Genomic DNA, 26144 nt, shown 5'->3' on the forward strand with positions numbered 1-26144 from the left:
ACACACACACACACACAGTTTTAGCTCAATCATTTAAACTACATATGAAATGCTTGCTGTGACAATGGTTTAATATTTAAACAAGTTTTTTTCAGCAAAGTGTTGTGATGTTTCTTGTCCTGAGGTGATACCGTGAGGGTCTCTAGGATGTCTGAATTAACAATAATTTTATTAAGAGAGAGGAAGCTGTGCTCTTGATGTACACTTGTTCAGATATTTTATAGCTTTATATGAAAAAAAAAAAACATCAAGGAATGTTGTCTAATATTTAAAGGCAACGTATTCCAAAATTCGGGAGGCACAATAGAAAAAGCTCTATCTCCTCATTGGCTATTAGGGTATTTATAAGCCAGCATTTGGATTTGAAAGTCATTCCGTGATGCAGAGGCAACCAATGAAGGGAGGAGAAGATTGGAGAGATGTGTTTATGTCTGCGTACCAGTGAAGATGGGCAGCAGCATTTTGAACAAGCTGAAGACATGAAAGGGATGCTTGACTGTCACAAGCATAAAGTCTAGTCTCATCTAGTCAAAACGAGATGAGATAAAGGTGTTTATTCGCTCCAAGTCAAGCCTCGAATAAAACTGTCTCAGGTTTTTCTGTTTGCCTTATGTGCAAGAAAGGTTTTTTTTTTTTTTTAAAAATGGAGCTGATTTGTTTATGGCTGAGCTTGTAAATTCCAGATTTGTTGCATGTTGATGGATGAATTATTTGAGACAACCAAAATTAATAAGCAGGTTGTGAGAGGAACTATTACGCCTGAATAAAATGACAGCAGTTTAGCTTTTATATAAGCTCCAAAAATGTATAACAATCCAGGCCTTGATGTCTAGAAGGTAAATTTTATTGGGTCTTTAAACATAATCTTAATCTGTTTGGTTTAGCTTTATGCTCCATTTTGGTATTTCATAGTATTAGTCCCCAATGGATTTAATGAAATTCTAAATATGTTTGAATTAAATTTATATCTTGTAGTGTGTGTACACATAAAATTTAAAAAATATTTTAATGAATTGTCTCTTTATGGGGTTATTTAGTTTCTTAAATTATTTTTATTTGCAACACTCTATACTTCTGAGAGTGTTTGTTTACCTTTAGTTGGATCTCTTTGTCATAATTATGTCCATATTATCATCTCCTCAGGCCTTCAAATAAACTTCACTGCTGTTACCTGCACATTTCTCTTGTCCTTTCCAATTTGTTTTTCATTTCCTTCCGTATTTATCTTACATAAAGCCCTTTATGTAATTGCTTTGCCATGTATGAATGATTTGCTAACAGATAAAACAGAAACTAAGTGATTATTGTGTAAAATGAGCAAATGATTCACCCCTAAGTCATAGGAAAACTCTCTTTGCTCTTGGCCACGTTTGATAAGCTATTTTTCTGCTTATAGAAAAATAAACTGTTTGTTTTAGCTCTAATTCTACTTCCCATTGAAAAGTTGCAGGTGGAACTTTCACCAAAACATTTCTCAATCTGTGGTCCTTGTGTGAAGGGAAAACTGAACACTTTACTGGTGGCTTTAATGCATGTTAAGTGATAAAACTGGAAGATCATTCCACCATCTCCTCCCCATATCTGACACCGTGTGTATGTGGAGGGGAACATGGGTTCAGTATGTATCTTTAGGACAGAATGCTGAGTCCATTAAGGTTCCTATAGGAACCTTCATCCTCACAGTCTTTGCTTCCTGCTGGGCTTTACCCTCCTGTTGGTCAGCTTTCTGCTTTCCTGCTCCGTTTGCCGGTCACGACTCGCTCTCCTTCTGAAGTTGAGCCGTTGCCAAAGCCGGGTTGATTCCAGAGAGCCTTTGAGTTATTGCCAACTATTTTTTGTGTGTGTGATATGATGACAAAAAAGGGGAAGGAAAGCGGAGTTGTTCAGTGGAGCGATGCATGCAAGAGTTTGCAACCTAGTCTGTCTAATGTACAAGAAAAACCCGGGACGTTAAAGGTAGTTTATATAATTCCATAATTTTTAGATGTCTGGCGGTTCAGTGCCTGCAGTGATTGGGTATTTCATTAGGAAGAAACTGTCTGGCCAAACCTCAGCGGTTAATGCACATTTGCTTGGCTAAGGTTGCTTGGAGAACTCTGTCATTGTCCTGCTAATGTAATTTCTTTGCCTCATTCCAGCACTATGACTGGAGCCAACTGTAGCCCACTCTGTTGCTTGTTTCCATATAACCTTAGTAAAATTTTTCTAATGCATATATTCAGTAAAATGAGCTTAATGTCCTCTGGCTGGATTGGAGACGTCACAGCATCCTTGGTGTCCCAGCTACCCCCCTTCTTGTTGATCCCCTGGTCTGTGTTAAATGTCTCTGCATGCCACAAAACCTCAAGGTGGCCCATTGTTAGACGTGCTGAGCAGCTTATGTAGCTGTTCTTTCCACATTTTGCCCCCTCTTTTTTCTGAAGTATGAGACGTCATGCACGCTTAGTCAGCAGCAGGGCTAAACACTGCGGGATTAGCGGTCATGTGTCTGGTATTACAATTTCTATCAACTCTACCATAAATAAATCCCTGAACTTAAAGACTCAGTTAATTTGCTTAATGGGGAGTTTGGCAGATTATATTTAAAAACATAAAACAGCCACATTTACCTTTCAGTATTTTTGATGGTTAATGTTCTGAATGCAAATGTATTAGCTGCAAAACGCGTTGTTAGTAGCACAACATCCAGATGCAAATCATTTCGGTGTGGACCCTCCCCGAGAGGGAATGGCTTAGTACGGGTGGGGGCTGTGGTCCCTAATGTCTGTGATTACCACTAGGGGCCTACTGTAGTTCAGAAGGACTGAAGTCATGAATCCCTTCTTTAGTAGATTTTCTTCTTGGTTTACTTGCATAAATCCTCCCATTCAGCTGTGAAAGCTTCTTTGTGAGTGCTAGTAAAAACAAATATATCCCCACAGCATTATACTACCACCACCATTCAGGATCAGGATGGTGTGTTCATTGTGGTGTGCAGTATTAGTTTTCCATCACACTATAGTTGTTTAATTTTAATTAAAAAAAAAAAAAAAAAGAAAATTATGTAATATTTTCCTTCCACTTCACAATTGCTCACTACTTTGCATTGATTACATAAAATCCCATTAAAATAAGTTCAAGGGTTATGAATACTTTTGCTAGGCCCAGCGTCCGGTAGCCGGGTGCGTATCCACACATCATTTGCATCAGAAGCATTTGTATGCCCCAGTTTGCAGAGCGGTGGAGGCAGGGGAACAGGATGTTGTTAGCAGTCACCTGTGCTGTTTCTGGCCCAGTCTAATTGGTGGAACTGTGTGTATGTGTGTGTGTGTACGTGCGTTTGACTGCACCACAGCCCATCCCAACACTTCTGGCCCTCCAGCTGCAGCAGAGCTAATTTTAGCTCTGCATGTGCGTACGCCTCAGTTCCCAGAGCCTGGCCTATGAGGGAGGAGGACGGGATGAAGGAGGCACAGCAGCCAAGTTCATTCTCTGGATCTACCCACATAATCATCCTTATAAAAGATTATAACCCTGTTACGAGTCTGACATGCATGTTTGCAGAGAAGTAGTTTCCCATGTCTTTGTCACTGTGTCCTTTGGACAGCCGTATTGATTTGCTCAGGGACATATTGACTTCAGTCACAGTGGCCTGTCAGTTGTTGACCTTTACTCTCAAAGTCTTATAACTCAGTTAGAATTTCACAGAGGCGTCTGACTACCTGTCTGCCCTTCTGTCTTTCTAGCCATTTGTCATCTTTATTCCTGTTGGAAGACTTGACTCCTGTATTATTTTCCAGTGCTTTTTTTCTTTTTTGCTATTAATACACCCTGTGCTATTTCAGTGTAGGAACGCCTACGCTGCAGGTGAGTGGCTGGTTGTTGTTACTATTGAGAGAAGCACAGCCGATTACACCAGACTGAGTCACTGTAGTCAGGTATTAGAGTTAATCCCTCTGCCTTGGAAAGGTGTCTGGCTGATGTGTAGATGTGTGCATGACAGGGAGCACCAAATTCTCCTTTGACTTTAGAGATGCGACAAAGGAAATAAGATGACTCCATGCTTTGTTTTGGTCTAGATTTACCCTCGCTAGTTAGCTCTGCTGCAAATTTATACACAAAGATGGATCTTTTAGCTGCAGTGCTGCACAAATATTAGTGCAAAAATAACCTGACCTGAAAGACACAGTATGTTGGGGCTGAAAATTGGAGTCAAGAACGACAGTTAATCAATGTGCGCTGTGTAGTGGTGTCATTATCCGACAACAGAATCTCAGGAATAAAAACAAACCGACACAAACAAACTGTTCCCAATATATTAATGTGCAATGGTAAGTTGGGGGGAGGGGAGCTGAGCTTACCTCAAGGCATTCATACTGTCCTAACTTGAAATGCTTTTCGAAATAGTTGAACAAAATAACGTTGCAAAATAACGAATACCCCTTTTAACTTAACGACTGCAAACTTTAGTGTATTTTGTTGACATTTTAGGCGTTAGACCAACACAAAGAAATGCATGGTACATGGATTTCAATTTTTTTATTTTTAAATTAAAATCTCATAATTGTTTCTTGTACTTTTATTCAGTTCTCCTGCGTCAATATTTGTAGGATCACCTTTCATTTCAATTATTGCTTACATTTTTTTTTTGTGCTGTCTACCAGATTTGCTCACATGCTTCGTTGTTTGTTTTCCGCATCAAAGTAGTTGATCTGCATCAACTACTTTGATGTAGATTTGGAGTTTATGTGAGTTTTTTTAAAATGCATGATTAAAACCATTTTATGTAGCTTGGACTGTATGTTCAAGGTTGTCCTGCTGGAATTTGAACAGCCTCATGCATACAGACCAAAAAGTTAAATAGTGGTGCCATCTAACCATAGCATCCTCTCCAATGTGTTTGCTGGATCCCATGAACAACATGGACATTTTGACCACTAACTTCCAAATTTTTGCTCTATGTCCTCAATTACGTTTAGGTTTTGTGTATTCTTTGGTCTTAATGATGCTGTTTCAGATTAAATTACCATTAATAAGGAGAGGTAAGATTTCATCAAGGGGAATCAGAGTAAAGAGGATAATGTTTTCCTTTTGATTTGCCACTTTACAAAATGGCTTTTACTCTTTGATTTCACATGTATTAGAATAAGATAAAACCGCAGGAACGAAGGATTTTGGCTAAAAAGATGGTGTTAAAGAGTGCAGCTACAGAGCTTGCACGGGTTTAATAATTTATGGCGGACTGAGCTAAGCTGACCTTGAAAAATCCCAGACTCTGCCACTAACCTGGCTGGGCTCACTCGGGGCAAGACAAGAAGATGGTGAGGAATGCTGATTCAAACCCACATGCATAATCCATTCAAAACCTTGTTCTTGGGAAGGTATTCCTCTGCTAACATGTCTGTTCTTTTCTTATGTAACGCTAATTGCATTCTGCAGCAAAATATGTTCTGTCTTACTAGTTTTATTCATCTACTACCCAGGAAAGGAAGCACTTTGCCTTTTAAAATAACTCTATATAGAAATTCCATACTAAATTAACAGCATAAAAATAAAAGAATAAAAAAGACTACAGTGTGAGAGTTACTGATTATTTTGAAGGCAGGATAGACAGGCACATGTTTTTTTTTTTCTGTATCAACATTTCACAGTCCTATTTGCCAAGTTTTTATCTAGCAGAAAAGGATGTGAAAACAGTTTTGATTGCAGCTGCTGGTTCACATGAAGTTTTAAAATACATTAGTAGCGAAAACAGTTTTAGCTGTGGTAATGGTGAAAGAAACTGCATGTGTGACCTCAGACTGTTTGGACGGGTTTTTTCATTACATTTTTTGCATTTTTCCGTTGGGAATATTGAACCGCAATGACAGACTTCCCTCTAATGGTGCCAGGCTAGCACATTTGCATCTGTCATTGTAATGTTTTATGTTTTTCCTGCACTAATGCAAATGTGTTGTAACTCATATCCTGTTGAACTGCACTCATATTTTGATCTAGTCACACAACTAGATTTGACTTTCAGAAATCCTGATTTGCACAGTCCATGTTTATTGCAAAATCTCAGTTGTTTCTTGCTGCTCTGAAGTGAATCATTTAACGGCAACAACAGAACTGCCAACACAGGCTAGGAAAATATGCAGCCATGGACACGCCATAGACATAAGAACTGATACAAACCCAGATTGAGTTGATTGGTTTATCTTTGTGCAGCTCAGATAAAGTCTGTTTAGACTGTAGCTCAGGATTACCTCATCGACCCAGCTCTGTGTGCAGCAGAGGTAAAAACTGAAAGTACTTTGCTGGACTCTAACCTTGCGTTTGTTTACTCTGGCTTAATGAGTCCATTAGACACGGATATGATTCATCCCTAATGAATGAAGGCTATTGTGGGGCTTTTGAGGAAAGCCCATGTTCTGCACATACTTGGGATTCTTTCTGTGGATTGCCACTGATATGGCACCTGTTTGAAACACTTTATTTTCAGTGGATTTTCACCTATTTTATGTTTACATCCTAGTTGGGATTTTTCTGTCCCCACTAACAGTACACCCAAACATAGAGAACTAGGATGGTTTTTAGTCATTTGGTTTATTTATTAGTTGTATGAAAATTTTGGGGTTTTTGTCGCCATGCTGCAGCTGTCATGTACACTGTTTGTATTGTGTGTGCAGGTGCTCAGCAGAGGAGAGGAGACTGTGTGGGTGTGTGTGAAAATTTGGCACACCCACAGAAAAGGGAGTCTGCACACAACGTGTTTTGCTTTTCTGTTTTGAATTTGGCCAGATTTGATTGATTGCATTAGGAATCTATTATCCCCATTCTTTGCCTGGCAAATGCATTACCTGTTGAGTTGCGGAGTTAGTAAGGTTCAAGAGTTTGAAGAGCTTATTGAACTACCTACCAAAATGCACCTCTCTTTTTCTTTCTTTCTTTCTCTCCATTTGTGATGTGAGATTTTTTTGTGGAATATGCTAACACAAAGTTTTCTTCACACTACTGGCTCCTCCAGTTAAGATTAACATTAGTAAAATGTTTTGTTTTTTTTTTTGTTTTTTTTTTCTGCAGTCAGTCTCACTCAAACATTGGGATAAATCCAACCTTTAACTTTATTACATTGGTTTAGCGAGGGGAAAAATATCTTAACGTTTTCACTTATTGTCACCTCTACTATTAATTATTTTTAGTGAAGTATTTTTACATGAAACATAATTTCTAGTTTACTTTTGTAAGATCACCCGAGTGCCAATGAAACTATAAAGTAACATGAAAGATAATTCACTGGGATATAAATACAACATGAAACAGACAGGGCTCCACAATCTCCACAACCAGATCGGTTGTGATGGGACTGCTCCGTTACTCGTGTGCTATCGAAACCTCTCTGTGACTTTCAACATCTTGGGCGCTGAAAGTGCCCAAGTGTTTGTATCTACTGCTGTGAGATGCAACCCAACTAGTTAAAGATTACACTGGCACACAAAGTGTGAACTCATGTCACAGCCAACAATTACTGCGCTACAAACAGCCTCTTGTGTTGCTGTATATACGATAAATTATGCATCTCTAAACATGGAAGCTCATTTCTGTTAGTTACGGGCCACCAGGTTGGATGAGGACCCAAGCTTATATTTTCTCCATGAACTTTCAGAAGGCTACCAGATTTCCAGAAGACCTTTTAGATTTCTGTGTGCCACAAAAAAAAGTATTTTCTGAGTCAGTATTAAAAATGTATACATGTAAGGTTTGCTGATGTTAAATGAAAAAATGTGCTCTTTGGTGACATGGGACTGAGCTCAAGCTGAACAAATGCATTCCTGGTGGAACTGGTGCAAAACACAACTGATGCATTAAGAAGTGTTTGAATGAGGCTTTCATTTATAAAAAGTTGAGTACCAATCTGAGTTTTCTATGGCTTGAATGAATCACAATGGGCCACATTCTTAACTGATTTAATCTATTCTCAAACTGAGTACACAAATTGCACTTTCTAGCTTTGCTTTTAACCTTGCGCGCTCAGTCAATGGTGTGTTGAGCCGAGTAATTGTGATCTGGGATTTGAAGCGCCGTAAACAGGATGGGCTGGCACTCTCCTATTCCCTTGTGAAATCCGTCACAGGACAATGAGCAGGTCCTGCGTAGAGGAAGAGCAGCCCTCTGAGGAAAAGTTTGCTTATTGTCATTCACCAAGCCTCATTAGCCGCTGGACATATTTAGCAAACAGTGATGGCTAGCTGCTGGGTTCTGGTAGATACTGAGATGAGACGGTTGCAGAGCAAGGAGGAGTGATCTGTCATTCCCAAGTAAGTTCCAGCTAATTTGGATTGGTTGTATCCAGGTTGGCTCTTTCAGCCCAATGTCCACAAATCTGTTCTTTTTAGAAAAAATGTTGTGGATTTATGAAATGAGACATTTCAGCTATGTTAAAGAATTGTCACATTCTGAGTTGATGTTTATTGGGTTTGTAGCTAAACCTGTTCTGGGGCTGGAGAACAATGGGTATGGACAATTCAGGATTTTCATTTCCATCGAAAGATTTTATTGAAAAAGTCTCTTTTGACTGCCCTTTGCTGTTTTTGTACTTTCTTAATGACTTCTTTGAACACCTTATCAACTCTTTACCTTCTGAAACATTTTTATGGTGCATTAAACTACAAGTGTAGCCAAATATATTCTACGCACAGAGGTTCTCAATGCGTAGTGCTTAAATAATTAGTAAGCACTAAATGCAGTAGGCAGTTCTTTACGATTATCATTTTACAAGCAGTGATATTTCAGTAATGATAAATTTGCAAGGAATTGTAGGGCCTTAACTTATTCTTATCTTGTATATGCAGAAAGAACATTGTGGAAAGCTAGGAGCTTTAAGACCTCCTTGTAAGAACATTGTCACAGAGGTTTGGTTTGCTTTTAAAAGTGGAGTGTGAACTTTCACAACTTCATCTGGTTATGTTTAAATTTTCGGCAGTCCCTGCCCGATCAAACAAAATCTCCTGAACTGTGCTGGTGTGAAAGTAACTCAAGTCACTTAATTTGTCGTCAGTCAGCACTTCAGAGGATTTACTGATTGATTGTGTGTCACTGTACAAATACTTAGGCTTTTTTCTTAATGATTTGCTCTGATTTAGCTTTCGTATTCTGACGTAAACTGAGTTTTACTGTTTTCAAATTGATTCCTGTTATCCTTACGAGGCCAAAAGAGGTGTGTTGTTCCTACATTTATGTCTGTAGTGGATTACGGTGAGGTGATTTATGCACTGACATTAAAGGCTCTATTAAATGGATACCGTTTGTCATTGAGATTCATTACAAAAACTCCCGCACCATTATGTGCTTTCCTTGTGTTGAGCTAGAGAGATTAAGACAGTGGAATATTTTTGATTTATGCAGCTTTATGGACCACCTGCCTCCATGTCTTCAGAGCCTCTACATTCATCTATGGTGGCAATTATAGTCTCCAGACAGAGGATGTCCTCTTGGTGTCAGCACCAAAGATTCTCGCAGAAGAAAAAAATATATATTTACACCACACCTTATTCCTGGGATTGCCTGAAAAAATGAACTGGAGATCAAAAGCACATCTTAATGAATTTGGGGCTAAGAAATGTTTAGGGGCATGACTGCTATCCAGTACGTTGGCTTTTTCAGTTCCAGACCCTGTTTGGTCTTGTGTTTAGAGTTTGTCCCTTTTTCCAGTGTTTTTACTCAGCCTGAAGCCACTGTTACTCTCTGCTTTGATGAGTCATACAGCGATAAATGAATCTGACAGAAGAAAATAAACACATACTTGGCAGCCTTCAGAAGGGAGCGAGGATCCGCGCATCATTTCAAACACATTTGTCTCCAGCTGGGCGCGTCCTTCATGTTTTGATTGATTGCCGGTGTCAAATTTGGTCAGATAAACTCATAGCTGTGTTCAAAATGCTGTACTGCTGAAATACTGCTCAACAAAGCAACAGTTTGCACAAGCCTTTTTTTTTTTTTTTCTAAATCATGCATGTCTTATGTCTGGTGTGTCTGCGAAGCCTTGATTTGTAATCTTTCTAGTACTGTACATCATGTGGGTGTGGATCCTAAGGATTCCTTTCCAGCCAGCCAGGACACAAGTTGGTCAGCTGACGGTTGCTATGCAACTATGAAGAAGTTGAAAATTGACTCCCTCTGCTGTGACACAAAATAACCTCCAAAACAGTGTTTCCTGGAGGAAAAACTGAGCTTACTCTGAAGAAGACTGCTGCATAGGAAACAAAACCATTTTCTCGTCAGTAATTTTGTGCGTAAGAATTGGAAGCCATTTCAGTAACGGTGGGAACCCCATCGTCACTCTGTGGCCACTTAAATCTTTAGAAGGGTCACACTCACTCTGTTAGCCCCTATGGTGCAACAGTTACTAATGAATGAAACCACAGCGATCTGTTTTGAATATTTTGTTTTTTTCAAACATTTGCAAGTTTCAGTTTATAGATTGCTTTCTTCTTTTTTTTTGAACATGTTCTGACTCAAAAAGTTGGAACTGCTGCTCCTTCATCAGGGGTCTGACTTTTTGCTGTTGATACTGTCCTCAGTTCAGAGAACTATTGCTCACCGCGGCGAGTTGTCCCAAATACAAACCTGAGGGGAAGCCTCCTCTGGCTGGGAAAGTCATCCAGCAAAAGGGAGTTGGTGTTTTTTCTTCACTTTGAAGGTCAACGGTTTCTGATAGGAGGTTGTCCGACACATTAAACGGGTTTACAATCATGTTTTTATTTTTCGCATCATAAAATGGTTCAAACGTTCAGCACGGAGCAGCTCTGCTGCAGCATCTATGTATTCCTTCATAAGCTCTTCCTCTGCATAAGGGTTCAACTTAAGAGCCATTAATTAACTCACTAATCATGTTGTCTCCTCTGATCTGAGGTCTTATAAACTCTGATTGTTTAACTTTCAAGTGCCTGTAAAGTATAATAACTTTTATCAGACCACATCAGCTCCTCCAGTTGTACTTGTTACTTCAGTGATGCTTTTAAACTGTTAGATTTACATCTGATCCAGTGCTGCTGTGACTTTGTGACTTCAGGATTTAAGAGATGTACAAGAGACGGATGAAGTATCTAAAATTGGTGCTGCTCCAGATTGGCTGTATTCGTCATTGTCCGCCACTCCTCTCCAACTAAACGCACGTTGAATATTTGTCAGCCCAGTTCTCATGAAAAAAATGCAGCATTTAGTATCCTCTTGTCTTTCTCGCAGCTGCCATGATCAACACAAGATCCTTACCCTGGTATATTCATTTTATCATAAAAATCTCCTTCAACGTTTTAATCTTTAATTTAAATTTTTATGGTTGCACATAAGTTTATTCTGAAACCTTTACCTTTTTGTTTACGCTACAGTGTATTTTAGCTACGATAGTTTCATGATTAGTGGTTTAAGTTGAGAAACATTTGTTTCATTACACTAATCTGCAGCATGTGGTAACGTTTTAAAAATATACCTTTAACTATGAGGCTGACGAATTTCCATGATGGAAATTTGTCCTCTTTTGTGTCGTCAGCAAATGCTGCCTTTTTGTTTCAAAACTTGATTCAGCACAATGGTGTGCTGCTTTTCAGTACAGCTGCATTAGAGTGCCACTGTTTTACTGCTGAAGGCTTTTTGGTAATAGGTACGGTTTATTTTAGCACAGTTTCTGTTTTAGTATGGCTGACTGTATGCAGTTGCTCATCCCTTCTCTGAACTGCAGTCTGCTCTTTCTCTAGTAGTCTATTTCTAAAAACAGATTATTATATTAGATCTAGAAACAAAAAAGTAACGTTGCTCAACGTTGTGACTGCAGGATTTAAGAGATGCAAAAAAAGATAGCTAAAGCAGTTGGAGTCTAAAATTGGCAGAGCTAGCCCACAATCACAACTTCCTCGTCTGTGCAACTATTTCAGATGCCTGTTTGGTTGCTGTTCTGCATAAATAATTTAAATAATCTTAATTTTCCGGTGTTAAATGAATCTTGTTTTTCGTGTTAGTTTCTTGGTGCTTGCAGGTGACCGTTTTCCTCTAATCTCATTAAGGTTTTGTTTTTTTGTTTTTTTATCCATCTCCCTGTTGCAGGTGACCCTGAGAGAGTGACAGATGTATGCCACTGTGGAGAACCAGTTACATCTCCCTGCGGAGATTTGATTTCCTGGGCGCTCAGGTAGGCACGCTGAGGTCTTTAACACTTTTATGTTATGTCATTTACATTCCTTTCTAGCACTCGCATCTTTATTTTTCAGCTTTTTCAGCATTCCCAATAAGTTTTAAATTGTATATCAGAAATGTAAACAATTTCAGTATGCAGTTATTGTGAGGAGGGCATTGCTAAAGAAGTTAACTGTCCGCACAGTGCTGTATGCAAACAAAGTAGCAGAAAGTGGAGTGGAAAGAAAAAAATGTGGTAGAAAAAGCCTCACAGCCAACAGACTTGAGAACAAGTGGCAGACTATTGAGAGGATTGTGATACTAAAAATTTGGAGGAGATTCACTGGGTGCACCCTGTAGTTGTATTTGTAGCTTCAGACTGGCTTCTGCAGATTTTTGTTTCACAACTAAGAGATTTGGGCATCACACATATATAACACATATAACATCTGTTGAGATATGCTAAGGGGATCCCAGACTACAGGATTTGTCCAACCAACTAAAAGACAACTATCCCCAAGTAATGCAGACTTTCCCCTGGGCTAGACCAGAAATCATGCGGTGTGACTCCAGGGAAAGGAGAGAGAGGAATTGACAGTTGGATAAGTAAACACTTGACATATAACTAATAAATCTGTGTAATATTTGAACTTCATTTTAGAATTTAGTTAATAATGTAAAATATCTTTTTGAAGATATTCTCATTTCTTGAAATGCATCTGTTTGCTGAAGGATAATATGAAGTAAAATAGCAGCAGCAAAACTGAAACATCCTATTATCTTCAGTTTGAATCAATAATTGTTTCAATGCAAGTGAAAATGTAGAAGCACAATTTATTTATTTATTTATTTTTTTTTGCATTAAAGAAAATATGAAATGGAATGTGGCTTCCGGAGAGACTTCAATATGCCTGACTTAATTACTGCGTTCTGCGTCTGAGAGCGATTTAATCTAAATTGTTTGAACAAAATGAACAGTTGCCGCTGCTGTGGAGTCACTTGACTGCTGTTCTCATGGTGACTGATAAGCCTGCGCTGCCGTCGGCAAATTTAATCTCCGTGCGTTTCTGAGGGCTTGACAGACCAGAGGAAATGAATGAGTCAGCCTTTCATGAAGACTTGAACACGCTGACTAAATGGAGCCTTTCAGTTCGCAGACTCCAAATTTAGGAGCTGTACTCGCATAAGAAAGATTCCACTCGTTGATACTATTGTCATGTTTATGCTTTTCCAGCCCAGCAGCTCCTCTGAGCTTCTTTTGTATCTTTTCTTTCTTATTTGCACCATGTTGAGTTTTGCATAATTTATGATGTTTGATTTAAGGTTTAATCTCTACTGTTAAATACTAATGGGAAAGACCTACATGTCTAAGAAGTCCTGGAGGGCGTGTTTGATATTTGCTTTTGGATGTGGATTTAAATTTGCATTAGTCCACGCACCGTTTATTTAGGAACAAAGGCCAAAGTCTCCTCTGGCGGATGTTGAACCAGTATGTATAACTAATACACATAGATTGTGTTGGAAAGAAAATTACTCACAAAAATCAAACTATTTAACAGGTAAAAAACGTTGAAAATAATATTTTTAATGTAATTTATGTAGATTGAACACTGTTTAATTTGTGAGCCTTCTTGGACTACAGAAATAGGAATACCAGCTAAAGGTTAACTTCAGCAAATCAATTATAAAAGCAATATATTTTAGAATTTCTTTACAAATATTGAGCCAGAATTTATTTCTGTTGATTATTATGACTCAGTCTTACAGTTAAAACCCCAAGATTCAGTTTTTCCGAGAACCTTTTGCCTTGCACTATGAGAGGGAAACTGCTGACTTGACGGCCACCGACAAACTCCACAAGGACGTAAAGTCACAAATGGCTGCCCAGAGAAGCTGGTTGTTCAGGCTGTTGTATTGAAGCATAATGAGAAAGTATTTGAAGGAAAAGGTGTGATGATGATGATTTAGAGAGCTATGTCAGCTGCTGAAGTTTTATCAGATCCAGAGTCAGCTCAGCCATCTACCAGGAGATTTTACAGCCCTCCATTCTTCCCTGTGCAGACAGCTTTATGGAGATGCTGATTTCATTTTGCAGCAGATCCTGGCAGCTGCCCACATTGGCAAAGGTACCTATGTGTGGTTTAATGACCAGGGTATCGCTATCATTGGCTGGCTGACGAACTCGACCATCTATTGAGCTCATACAATACTTGATAAAGTTAAGTGAAATAAAAGCTTGAAATGTACCATTTTTGGGGTCTGTTATCTAAATAGTCTATGATGTCACTTCTTGAATTGAGTTTCTGAATTAAATTAACACTGACATGATATTCCAACATGTGCTTGTGCATACAAGCTGTCAGTAGTTTTGATTTTACTGTTTCACACGATTTTCTCTTAGTCGTCAGTTTTACCATTAAATGTTCGGGGATTTACATGTTCTACGCTACTTTCATTTCATGGTGTGGATGGAAAGTGTGAAGCATTTCCTTTCGTTTTAGTCACATCCTCAAAGAAATGTTATATTCTTTCCATCAAATTAATATTAAAAACAGATAGTCAATGTAAAAGTTTTTTCAGAGCCATTTTTTTCAGTGGATGGTTGAAAGATCTTTGGAAACAAAAGCAGACTCTGTTCCTGTGAGCTTATTTTTCCTCATAAACTTTGTGTCAACTGGGTGAGCATCAATGGGAAGTCATGTTCTAGTCTTTTAAAGGTAGAAGGCCAAACATTAGCTGAGTCATTTATGCACTTACACAAACTGTTCCCGAAACCACTTGTTTGTTTTCTGGGTGGTATGTGTTCATGTTTAACTGGAAACCTTCACCCTTGAGGTCCTGTGCGGCTCCCCATCATGATTACTTTGTGTTTTCTGCTACCATCTTTTCCTCTGTCCTGACTTGTCTCACAGCCCACACACACCGATAAAACGGTAGACTTTCCACGCGTTTCTTCACACATTCATATATGATGAAGCTGCTTTGTCGCAGATTACCCAGATTGGCCAGGCAGGCAGATGTGGTGTGTCTGATTGGTGTCGGCTCTCTGTTCGGTGTGAAACATTAAGTCCGCTGACGCATGTGTACTGCAGAGAGCCCTCAAACTTAGTACATTTCTGCGCTATGGAGACTCAGCTTTAACAATTGAGATTAAACAGGAGGGTATTTATGTCATAGCTAAAAGTAGGAGTTGGACTGTATTTGCAGTTTTAAAATGTTTGAGGCAGAAATGTGGATCTTAACTGTCTTGGGATTGTCCATTTGCTAGAAATCTAAAAGTGAGCGTCTATTTACAAAAATCTTCTGCATATTGAATACTGTGAGCCCATTTCTTTCCTTCACATTTATTGAATTTAAAGGACAATTTGTTTTACTTTCTAGAAAATGAAAACGGGACCCAGCAGTATTAGAATCTCATTGTATGATGACCCTTTATAAAAACACCACATTTAAATTTTTATACACAGAATTGAGCAAAAATGTATAATTAACAGCCAATTTGTTGTAATTGTTTTAGTATGTGCTACCACATTTTTCTGACGTCAGATGGTTAATTTGTCTGCAGCCAGAAATGTCACTCATCGCTCACCAACTCCAGTTTAGCATCAGGGTTACCTTTTGTAAGCATCATAGATGTAGCCTTATTTTGTCTCTATACCTAAGTGTCTGTATTGTTTCAAACAGCAAGATGGGTTTTTTTTAAATGAGGGAAAACTTTAAACATCTTCTTTCAGCTGACTTGAAGCAATAGGTTGGGTCCCCTTGCTATTGCATGCTAACTCTGATAAGTCTCTAACTTCTTATTAAATGAAAGAAATGTTTACTCTGAAGTTTTTGAAACATTTTTGTGCTTTGCTCCTGATGTAATGCACAGGACCATTCAGAGCGGACCGTTCACCCGCAAGAACTACTGAGGACTTTCAGAATGTCCTTTTAATTACTTTTTTTCGATATAGCCACAACTTCTTATGACTATAAATTACATGCTCAGAATATAAGTTTGTCTGAATGTCTGATATGAAAAAATCTTGAAATTTCAATAATCATTTTTAGCTTATCTTAAAAATCAAAGTATATTTAAAAAATATTCATGATTTGTCATAATTGTAGGTGTTTGTTGATGTGTTGAACACTTACTTGTTTGAAGAAGCCAGTACAAGTTTAAGATCAAGGGTTATTGATGCTTTTCAGTCTTGTCTTGATAAGCAAGCTATAAAAAAATGTACAATCACTTCTTCCTATGTCAAGCACATAATGTATTGCTCATTTCCTGTTATCCGTTTCTGTCTGACTAGTCAGTCTTTATTTTGTCTCCTTCCCCAGTAAATGCTGGCAGTCAAGGTGCTCAGTTCAAACACAGAACCAGAGAACCATCCTGATCAGTCTGTTGAAACTCTGTTGTCATAAATGTTTTTGTTTGCATTGTGCTCTATGCTACATCCGTAAAATTCATGCAAGATGTTTGTCTTTCTTTACCTTTGTATCACCTGATTACAAGTCTGAATTGAGTAGCGGCTGTTCTGAAAGGGTAGATAATCTACGCTTCTTGCTTTAAGCTTAATACCAATGTTTGAAACAATAAAAGGGTAGAAAGGCTTGAGAGTTTTTGCAATTTCACCTTCAACTTGAAGGTGAAATTGCACATTAACTATTAGGTTAATGTGACTACATTAACCTAATAGTTAATGTAGTCACATCATTAGCCTGTCAGTGATTACAAGCTTCACTGGCCGTCTGCCATTACATAATCAAATTTTGTCTGTTATGCTCAATGGCTCATCACCTTTAGTCTGCATTCTGTCACATTATCCTGTGAAAGATCATTGTCAGTGTTCACTGCCTCAGTCCAGCAGTATACACAAACTCCCAGACTCTAGACATGCCTTTTATGGGATTCATGGCATTTTTCTTTAGATTAAAGTAAGAATATATTTTCCATTGGATGAGACCTGAGGTAGAAATGTTTTTGTGCTCTGTGCTGAGACTTATTTTAGCATCTAGATGCTGAGAACAGGAACAGTGATAATGGTGTATTGGAATATGTTTGGAATATTGTGTTTTTATGCATTTCTAGATCATTGAATTGAAAAAGCAGTATTGATTTTTTTTAATCATTATTATTTACAGGCTTATTGCATGTCCTACTTCCATCCATGTGCTAGCTAGTTGTCTGTTTTCCACCCGTCTATCCATAACCAGCTAGCTAGCTTTCTATTGGTCTCTTTATTGTCCAACCATTTGCCATGAGTTTGCTTATCTGTTTGTTCACTGTTTCATCTATTTATCCATCCATCCTTACAATCACCGTTTTTATGTCAGGTTCCATATTTAAAGTCTGGTTTCTTTAGAAATGGTGAACATCTAATCCTGGGCTGGTGTTGCTTTTGGAAAAACCTCAGCTTACAAATCATAAGCTGATTTGTAAGCTTATGAGTTGTGACAAGTTGTGTAAACAACAAAACCAGACCCAAGCTTGGCCAGCCAAAACGTGAACTGTCATGTAAAATATTCAGAAAATGTCTCTGTAGTGACTTAAATCATATGCTTAAATGCTACTGGTTGCTGATTGTTTGTTTGGTACTGCTGGCTTTGGTTTTACCTGCACAGAATCAAAGTTCACTGTGTCAGTCTTCATCACATGCAAGTCATTTTAATGCCCTTTACAACATCTGTCTATTTTGCCATTTCTGTTTAGAACAAAGAAATAAGGCATCTCTAGACTAAGCACAGTAGAAATCTGTTTGCCTATTCTCATCACCTGAACTGATTTACACTTGACCATTAAATAACCCCTCACCTGCTTCAGTCATAATCTGTACACAACAGATTATTCAACCCCTAGCGGTGATAAAGATGGAAAAACAAGAAACATGGCTGCCGTGGTCTCTCATAAGTTTGTGTGTTGAAGTGACCTGTTATGTAACAATGTTTTGAGCATCAACAATCTTGGACAGCCAAGCCATAACCATTATGACCACTGATATTGTTCCTAAGTATTACTCTCTGGATGTGCTTAAAATGACTCACAGTTTAAAACTACTACTCGTTGGCAGTTAACATTTATTTACTTTCATTAATTTTCAGTCGTCCGCCATGGCAGGTTGATTATAATCACGGTGAGAAAGATTTGCTGTAGTGGTGCACTCATATTTTGAAAGGCAGTTAGATTACACACCACTAACAGGTAATTGCAATCCTGGGTATTATTTCTCCTCTGTGAATCTGTCTCCTTGAGAGCCCTTTGACTCTTTCTAAATTAAACTCTGCTTTGTCCTGCATCATAGCTGGATAAATAATTCAAATCAGTCATCTGGGTATTCACTTGGATTGAAAATAATACTGCATCTTCCTCATCAGGGAAATAAGGGACTAAAATCACAACTCCAAATTGGGCATTCTTCTGACAATGGTGTTCTGTCGCCTTCACTTCTTTTTTTTTTTTGTGACTGTATTTCCAACCACTGCCTCTCTCTGTCCACCAGGCATCCAGGAGGGGGTTCTCTGAAAAAGATGCTGGGTTCAGAGCGAGGTGTCGTTGAAGAATGGCTCTCCGAATTCAAGGTAAAACCCTCCTCCTCCGTGGCGCGTCTCGTGAGTCATGGTGAAATGTGTCCTTCAAGCCGTTTGTAAGAGAAACAGCAATATGTAAATATAACAACTGTGTATGTGTGTAGAGATAGAATACATGTGGGCATGTTTCAGCTTGAATACTGTAGTGGTTGTAATTCAGTAAACTGTTATTATGTTTACTTAATGTAATAAAGAATCGAGTCCAATTGAACATCTAGTGTTAATTACAGTTTATGCTCTCTTCAAGCTTTGCTCCTTAATTATACAAGATCAATCCCAAGTCATGTCGGTAAGCATGAATCCAACAGCAGTAGTTTAACTTGCTGAAATCACTGGAACAGGCATATACACAAAAAATAATTCAGGTAGATTATTTTCATGCATCTCTGGTAATGTTCAGCATCCTCACAATCACTAGCAGCTGGTGAAGTACTTGAAAATTCAGTAAACGTTCTGTACAGGTACAGCAGTTGAAATGCAAATAACGTCTTTCCTAAGCGGTGGCATTATTCTCTAAGTTGAAGGTGAGCTGTGTAAACGAGGGGAGCACAAAACTACACACACCAGAGATGGATTGATGGGACTCCAGGGGAGAGTGGTCATCATGGGGACAGAGCACAACATGACTTGTCTGCACCAAAGCGCCTTGCCGAGAGGCTTTTTATGCATCTGTCATCTGCAGACAACACTCAGTCTTGACTGTTTGAAGTTTGGCACCCCAGGATATTCTCCCCCTGTCAGACGCCGTCACCATGTTGAGTCTGGAACTTTTAGAGTGATTTTTGTCGAAAGCTGTTAGTCCACGTCAAGATCTATTTAGACTCGAACGGCCTTTACTGACTTCTACTACTCAGCCTGTCAGTGACGTTACTACTCAGTTTTTATGCCACCTACAACACTTTTATACTTAACATGTTTAAATGTCTAAATGTGTAGTGTCAGAAGTTAATGTTGCAGCCTTAGCACAAAAAAGTATATGTTCACTTTCTGATTTTCTCTAGTTCATTGCTACAACTTTATGAATCAAAATATGATGCAGTGCCTTGCAAGTGTGTTTGCATACCTTTTTTTCATTTTAATTACATTGCAACACAAACTTTATTGTATCCTATATGATAGGCCAACGTAAATTATTGTCTGAGTTGGAATGTATTTGGTTTTAGAGCTGCTCAACCTATCAAACTGCACTTGACGTCAATATTAATGTTTGCAGCATTGAAATGGAATTGCTTTTAATGGAAAATTGTATATCAATTGCCAGTCACTCTAACTCTCCATACTTGTAAAATATTTGGTCTGTTGGAGGGAATCATATTTTACCGCAATTAGAGCTACAAAACTATTGGTTTATGTCTCTACAGATGTTGCATATCTAGAGACTGAAGGTTTTCACCCTTCTTTTAAGCAAAAATAATTCAAACTGCATCAGAAAAAAAAAAATCACTTATCAACTCTCGCCCTAGAGATTTTTTATTTATTTATTTATTTATTTTTTAAGGGTTTTGAGGCTCTAGTGGCCTTCATTCATTAGCAGCTGGACAGGAAGAAGGGCAGAGAGAGAAGGGGAAGACATGCTGTGAATCAAACCAATCAAATCAACTGTGTTGAGGACTGTAGCGTCTGAATGTTGTGCACCTGCTCAACCTCAGAGCCATGTGGCGCCCCATGCCCTAGATTTGTAATTGGATTAAATTAAACACCTTGACTCTATCACTGTAAAACCAAGTATGATTTGGTGCCATTGTTGCTCTGGCCGTATTTGTATGGCTGTTGCCTGCAGGAAATTGAACCCTTTGCTGCTTTTGGACTTTTTCCAGAATTCCCCTGAATTTAGCTGAGTCTAGCTGCTCATCCACTTCAACCTGATTCCCTGTTCCTGCTGAAGAAAGTCATCCACACAGCATGATGCTGCAAGCTACATGTCTCATGATAGCGGTGATGTGTTAAGGGAAGTTTGTGCAACCATTTTTTTTCCAGGTTGGCCAATAAGTTTCTGTTTGGTCTCACCTGACCACAGCACCTTCTGCCACTTGTGTGCTGGGACTTCTTATGACTTTCTTTTTGCAATGGCTGACTTTAGGCCACTCTTCAAGAAAAAGCCAGTTTTGTTTACTGCAGAATGTCAAAAGATTATCCCTCTTGAGTTGTACATCTTTGCAGTTCCTTCAATGGACCTCTTGGCTGCTTCTCTGATTAAAAGAAGCATGGCGAACACCAAACGTACACTGACAGTTTGGTGTATGGCCATGAATTAGTAGATTTGGAGTTATGCCATTTTTTTTTCCTTTTTGGAAAGATGGATTCAGTTCTCACACTTCTTTGTAAAATCTTCAAGGCTTGGGATACAACTTAATCCTGCTAGAAACTTCACATCTTCATCCCCAAACTGTCTGGTTGTTTCCTCAGTCCTTTTGAGGATGTCCATTCCTGACTCTTCTCTAACAAACATTTGAGGCCTTCACTGAACTCATGGAGTTCAGTGAAGGCAACTTCTGAAAGGAATGGGCAGTACTGGATTTTACTTAGGGACAGCTGAGTAAAGAGGCCTAAAAATGTTTTCACCTTTTTAGTTGTAAAATTGTTTAACCAATATGTCATTTTCCTTCCACTTCATAATTGTGTACTACTTTTTGTTGGTCAATATAAAATGCATTGATTTTAGTGGTTAAAATTTGTCAAAACATGACAATCTCAGTTGTTTCACATGTAAACATTCCATGTTTTCTTCTGTTTGTCTCAGTCCTTACCAGAAACCCACATCCCCAGCTACGCTGGCAGCCTTCATCTAAAGAAGTCTCTGGTACCGGCGCTATACAGAGTCATCCAAGACCCCAACAACGAGGTGAGCCACACACACACACACACACACACACACACACACACACAAACATTTGCGCACACACGCATGCAGTCCTTGTTTTTTTAGCTCTCTATGCTTCTTGTGACTCACTTCTCGATGTCTGGGTTGGTACCGAGAAACAGACTGACACACAGCACTTTCTGCAGGATAAACACTGAAGCACAAACATGTGCTGTTCTTGTGAGTATGATTAAAATGTAGGGTGGCGATGGCTGCAGCTTCACCTGCGAGATAGTATACTGTACACACACGCACAGTGACATGGTGGTACACACACGCACGCACACACACACACAGTGAAAAACCAAACTGGAAGATCTGCTGCATGTTTTAGTTCAAAACAACATCCTCGGTAACGCCTCTGTATGTCAATTTTACAGCATCACATGCCTGCATATTAAAACTAGCTTTTTGCCCAGTTGAAGACGTCACACCTTTGTTTTGAAGCAAAGGTCGAAGGTATTCAGTGAGGCTGGACTTGTTTCCTTTCTCTGCTTGCATTCCCCTTCTATTTCACGGTCAAATTTAAGAATCAAGCGTCCAGGGATCTAAATTCCATTAGTGCTGTCAGTCTCGCTGCACAATCCCATTAATGATGAAATGCCTGATCCAGGGCAGTCTGTGTGAGTGTTGGTGTGCAGGGAGGGAAAGATTGCGACGCGTTTTCTGCTGATGCCATGGAGAGCCAAACCGTTGCCAAGTTCATTAATGAGTTGCTGCTTATTTCTCGGTGACACACAGTGCAGCTAACGCACACAGACACACACACACCCACAGCTGCTCTGCATGGACACTTATTCCACTGACCCTTGGCCAGTGTAAACACAAAGCCACAGTGGACTCCCCTGAGAGTACATGTGCCCAGTGTTTAGTTGCAGTCATCCTGCTCCACCCTCTGATCCCAAAAGCCCCTGGAAGTTCCCCTCTGTCCTTACGCCTCTAACATCATGGTCAAGATCTAATTTATTTGCTGGTTCAATGAAAGAGATGATGATGTAATAATGCAGCGTGTATAATTATGTCACGACTTTTTGTCCCCTGTGAATGCTTTTTTGGAAAAGGGAAAAAAAATTTTATAAAATTTCATATGTAATTCACCTTGAAGTAATCAAATAAATACAGTGAATACTCAGGTTTCTTACGTTAAAATCACCGTAGGGTTGTACCAATTGCAACTGTCTGGCCAACTGTTGATTACACAAAATTAAGGAAATCGAGGCCGATTTATCGGTGCACTCCTAATACACATCCATCCATTTTTGTGCTTTTTGCAGATCTCATATTAAAGCCTGTCTACAGTAGAAAAGTGATACATAAATGTATTGTAAACTTCTACTTCAAATAAACTGAGAAATCTGAAAATTTTAGCTTTTATAGGTATTGAATTTTAACAGAACTGACAATACAGATCCATTTTAAAGGACTTAAAGACTGCTTAGTTAAGGTGTGCGTGTTTTTTTTTTTCTTTTTTTTTTCTTTCAACCACCTGCTTTCTAGCTGCTGGAACCTGTGTGCCACCAGCTGTTTGAGCTGTACCGGAGCTCTGAGGACCGCCTGCGACGTTTCACCCTGCAGTTCCTGCCTGAACTCGTGTGGGTTTATCTGCGCATCACTGCCAGCAGGGATCGCCAGAGCAATGGCTGCATTGAGGCCCTCCTCTTGGGTATCTATAACCTGGTGGGTGTCAGTCCAAATGCATTTGATGTCTTTTTAGCTAACCTTAGCATTTTAGCTGATTTCCATTTATAAACTGTTGATTGCATACTACATGGAGTATGTTACTAGAGGTCATCATGCTAGAGATAGCCCTAGCTAAATTCAGCATTTTAGCTAATTTTTATTATTAATGCTTAACTTGGCATACTGAATTTGCTAAGTCAATGTTAGTTAACATTATAGTAATAGCCTACATACTATTGACATCACTTTAGCTAACCTTAGCATTTACTTTATGTTACGAGAGGTCATCATGTAATGGTACTAATATCCCACATGCTACAGACGTTTTAGTTTATTCTGGACATTTTCATGACATGCACCAGACACAGAGACAATCCATCTGTTTAGACTTTGATGCTCAAACGTGAGGCCCACAGTGTCTAACTAAACATAAGAAGCTCTAATTTGGGTCCAATCGATACAGACTTTGGCAGGGCACTGTAAAATTCATCCATCCATATATCCATTTTCTAACACCCTTGTCCCTCAGTGGGGTCGGGACCCTTTAAAAATTTCTATCTGATGTTGAACCTTCTTCACTCTGAACAGTGAAGCCAGAAATTAACTTTTCACCTTTGAGTCTGAGTTATCTAGCACAATTGTACAAAAAGAGACTTCACAAGGACAAACTTGAAATATATTTTGATTTTTGATTTTTATTTTTTTCCCATGCAAAACGCTAGATTTATTGTAAATGATAAGCTTCACATTCAAGGTGACCTGCAAAGAAAACACTGGTTGACGGATTGGCCTGAAGGGGATTGCATCACCAGGAAACACCCTTGAGGAAATGTGCAAAGAGCAAGAGATACTGAAAGACACAGCTCCATGTCAGCCAGCGCTGCTAAGGGCCATATTCATGAATAATTTATTCCTCTGTGTCTGTACCTCTCAATACACACACACACACACACACACACACACACTCAGACATGCAGCACATGCTCACAGATGTGTCTCCATTGACGGGCGAGTCGTGATAAACAGCTTTTGCTCTCAGCAGTTCTGCCAGAGATAAACTGGTAGCCAGAGAAGGACAGAACAAGCAACCCACAGTCCAGTCAAGGACAACTTGAGGACATGTTGAAATAATAATGACTACTTTATTCCACAGCAGTAATGAGGAGGAACATGAACAGAGTAAGCCTCTGTAGTGAAGTGATGGCAAACAGCTGTTACAATAAAACTTAAGTAACACTTAGATAATATAGACATTTCAGATTTTCTTTAGCAAGACTTTTGCAGAGGTAGGTAAGCATGCTAACAAGCTAACTCTGTTTCTAAAAGGCTCAGCGGTATATTAGTATGAATTAACTTTGTTTTGCTGGGGTTGTCTGTGATTGAGATAATGAGGCATAACATTACAAAAATGATGCCATTTTGAGGGAAACATTAAGCCTTGCAACACATTTAACGGTGTGAAATCAGACTCCAGCAGACCGAATGCTGGTCGATATTTGATTTGTTCTACTCTTAACATGATCACTTTACATGTGGTCATGTAGGAGTTGTTAACTATATTTTAGAGTTGTCACTAATGATTATTTTTTCCCTTTTAATCACTGAACTCATTTTTCAATTAGTCTAAACTACTAATTTTTCTTTAAAATATACAATTTGTTTTTATTTTCTTTATTTCTTTACATCAAATGAAAACAAGTTTAGTATTATTTATGAGTCTTTCTGCTTTGAATTGGAATCATTTTGATTATTTCTCTTGCATTCATCTTACATTTAATTTAATTTAAAGAGATTATGCCAACTCAAGCTTTCTGGATTTTTTATTTTTTTTTGTTTAATTTTTTCTCAGGAAATTGTTGACAAAGACGGAAACAGCAAACTTCTTTCCTTCACAATCCCATCTCTGTCGAAACCATCTATATATCATGAGGTAGGACTCTGACTAACTCCTGTTCTGTCCATATTAGGAACCAGCTTTCCTATACTGGTGTTATGTTTTCTTTGCAGGGTCTATTACCAACTTTTTTGTCACTTGTTCTTTCTTACCTCCATTTTGCACCCTTGTACTTAAACCATCACATATCAGTGTCTTGTTATTTGTAGTTTTCATAAACTATGGAGATAAATATGCATATTTTAATACATTAAGATAACTGATCTATTGATGGATTAAAGAGTTTTACAACAACATTGCTGATGATTAAAAAAAAACATTCCATGATGAATTGACAGGTGGCTGGAACAAAATGTCTGGTTGCAGAAAGCTTTGTGTAGTAAACTAGTTCAAGCTAGAATCTAGTTACCAAATGGCCAAGGTGTGAAATGAAAAGCACATGTTCCCTTTCACTGCATCTTTTCTTCTCTCTTCCTGTCCTCATTATATCTTGGAGATTTAGCAAGGTGGTGGATTGGATTGGAAACACGGCACTTTTCTGAATGTCCCAATGCTTTTAATAACCTGACCTTGGCAGCTTTACTAGCTGCCTGATTGATTCTGTTTTTAATCTATGTGGGTCTTTCACTCAGTGAGTGTTTCAGCTGACCGGTCAGACAAATTCAATAATACAAACTTTAACAGAACATGTAGCCTAGCTTTCTGTCTTTTTTGTCATCTTAAGGACAGTCACTGTTTTCTACACTCTGTGAATCAGTGTGTGTGTATGATTACATGTGCATCTTGTGCACCACAGATAATGTATTGCTGTAATTACAAGCTTCAGAAACTCCTCCCTCCATGCCAAGAGAATGAAGAAACAATCGAGGAATGAGGAAACAGCTCAGGCATCTGTTTGAATCACAACAATCCTCCCTGATTACAATGGTGGTCTGAATGTCATGTGCCCTGATCCCAAGGACGCCATTAGCATGTTACTCATCTGTCCTCTTTTGCTTTTCTCGTACAGAA

General features: G+C 38.7%; 1 protein-coding gene across 4 annotated transcripts in view; it reads left to right on the forward strand.

Moving 5' to 3' along the window:
• Positions 1-26144, forward strand: part of LOC103155491 (protein FAM126B) — a 47670-nt gene that overhangs the window by 6322 nt on the left and 15204 nt on the right. For all 4 annotated transcript variants that reach the window (XM_016663615.1, XM_016663616.1, XM_016663617.1 and 1 more), the window contains 5 exons: positions 12061-12145; positions 18612-18690; positions 21440-21541; positions 23057-23236; positions 25089-25169. In XM_016663615.1, the coding sequence (XP_016519101.1) occupies positions 18640-18690; positions 21440-21541; positions 23057-23236; positions 25089-25169 (414 nt within the window). In that variant the 5' untranslated portion in view covers positions 12061-12145; positions 18612-18639. The remainder of the gene's footprint in view (positions 1-12060; positions 12146-18611; positions 18691-21439; positions 21542-23056; positions 23237-25088; positions 25170-26144) is intronic.

Source organism: Poecilia formosa, unplaced genomic scaffold (assembly GCF_000485575.1).
Source record: "Poecilia formosa unplaced genomic scaffold, Poecilia_formosa-5.1.2 Scaffold431, whole genome shotgun sequence".
Lineage (NCBI taxonomy): Eukaryota > Metazoa > Chordata > Actinopteri > Cyprinodontiformes > Poeciliidae > Poecilia > Poecilia formosa.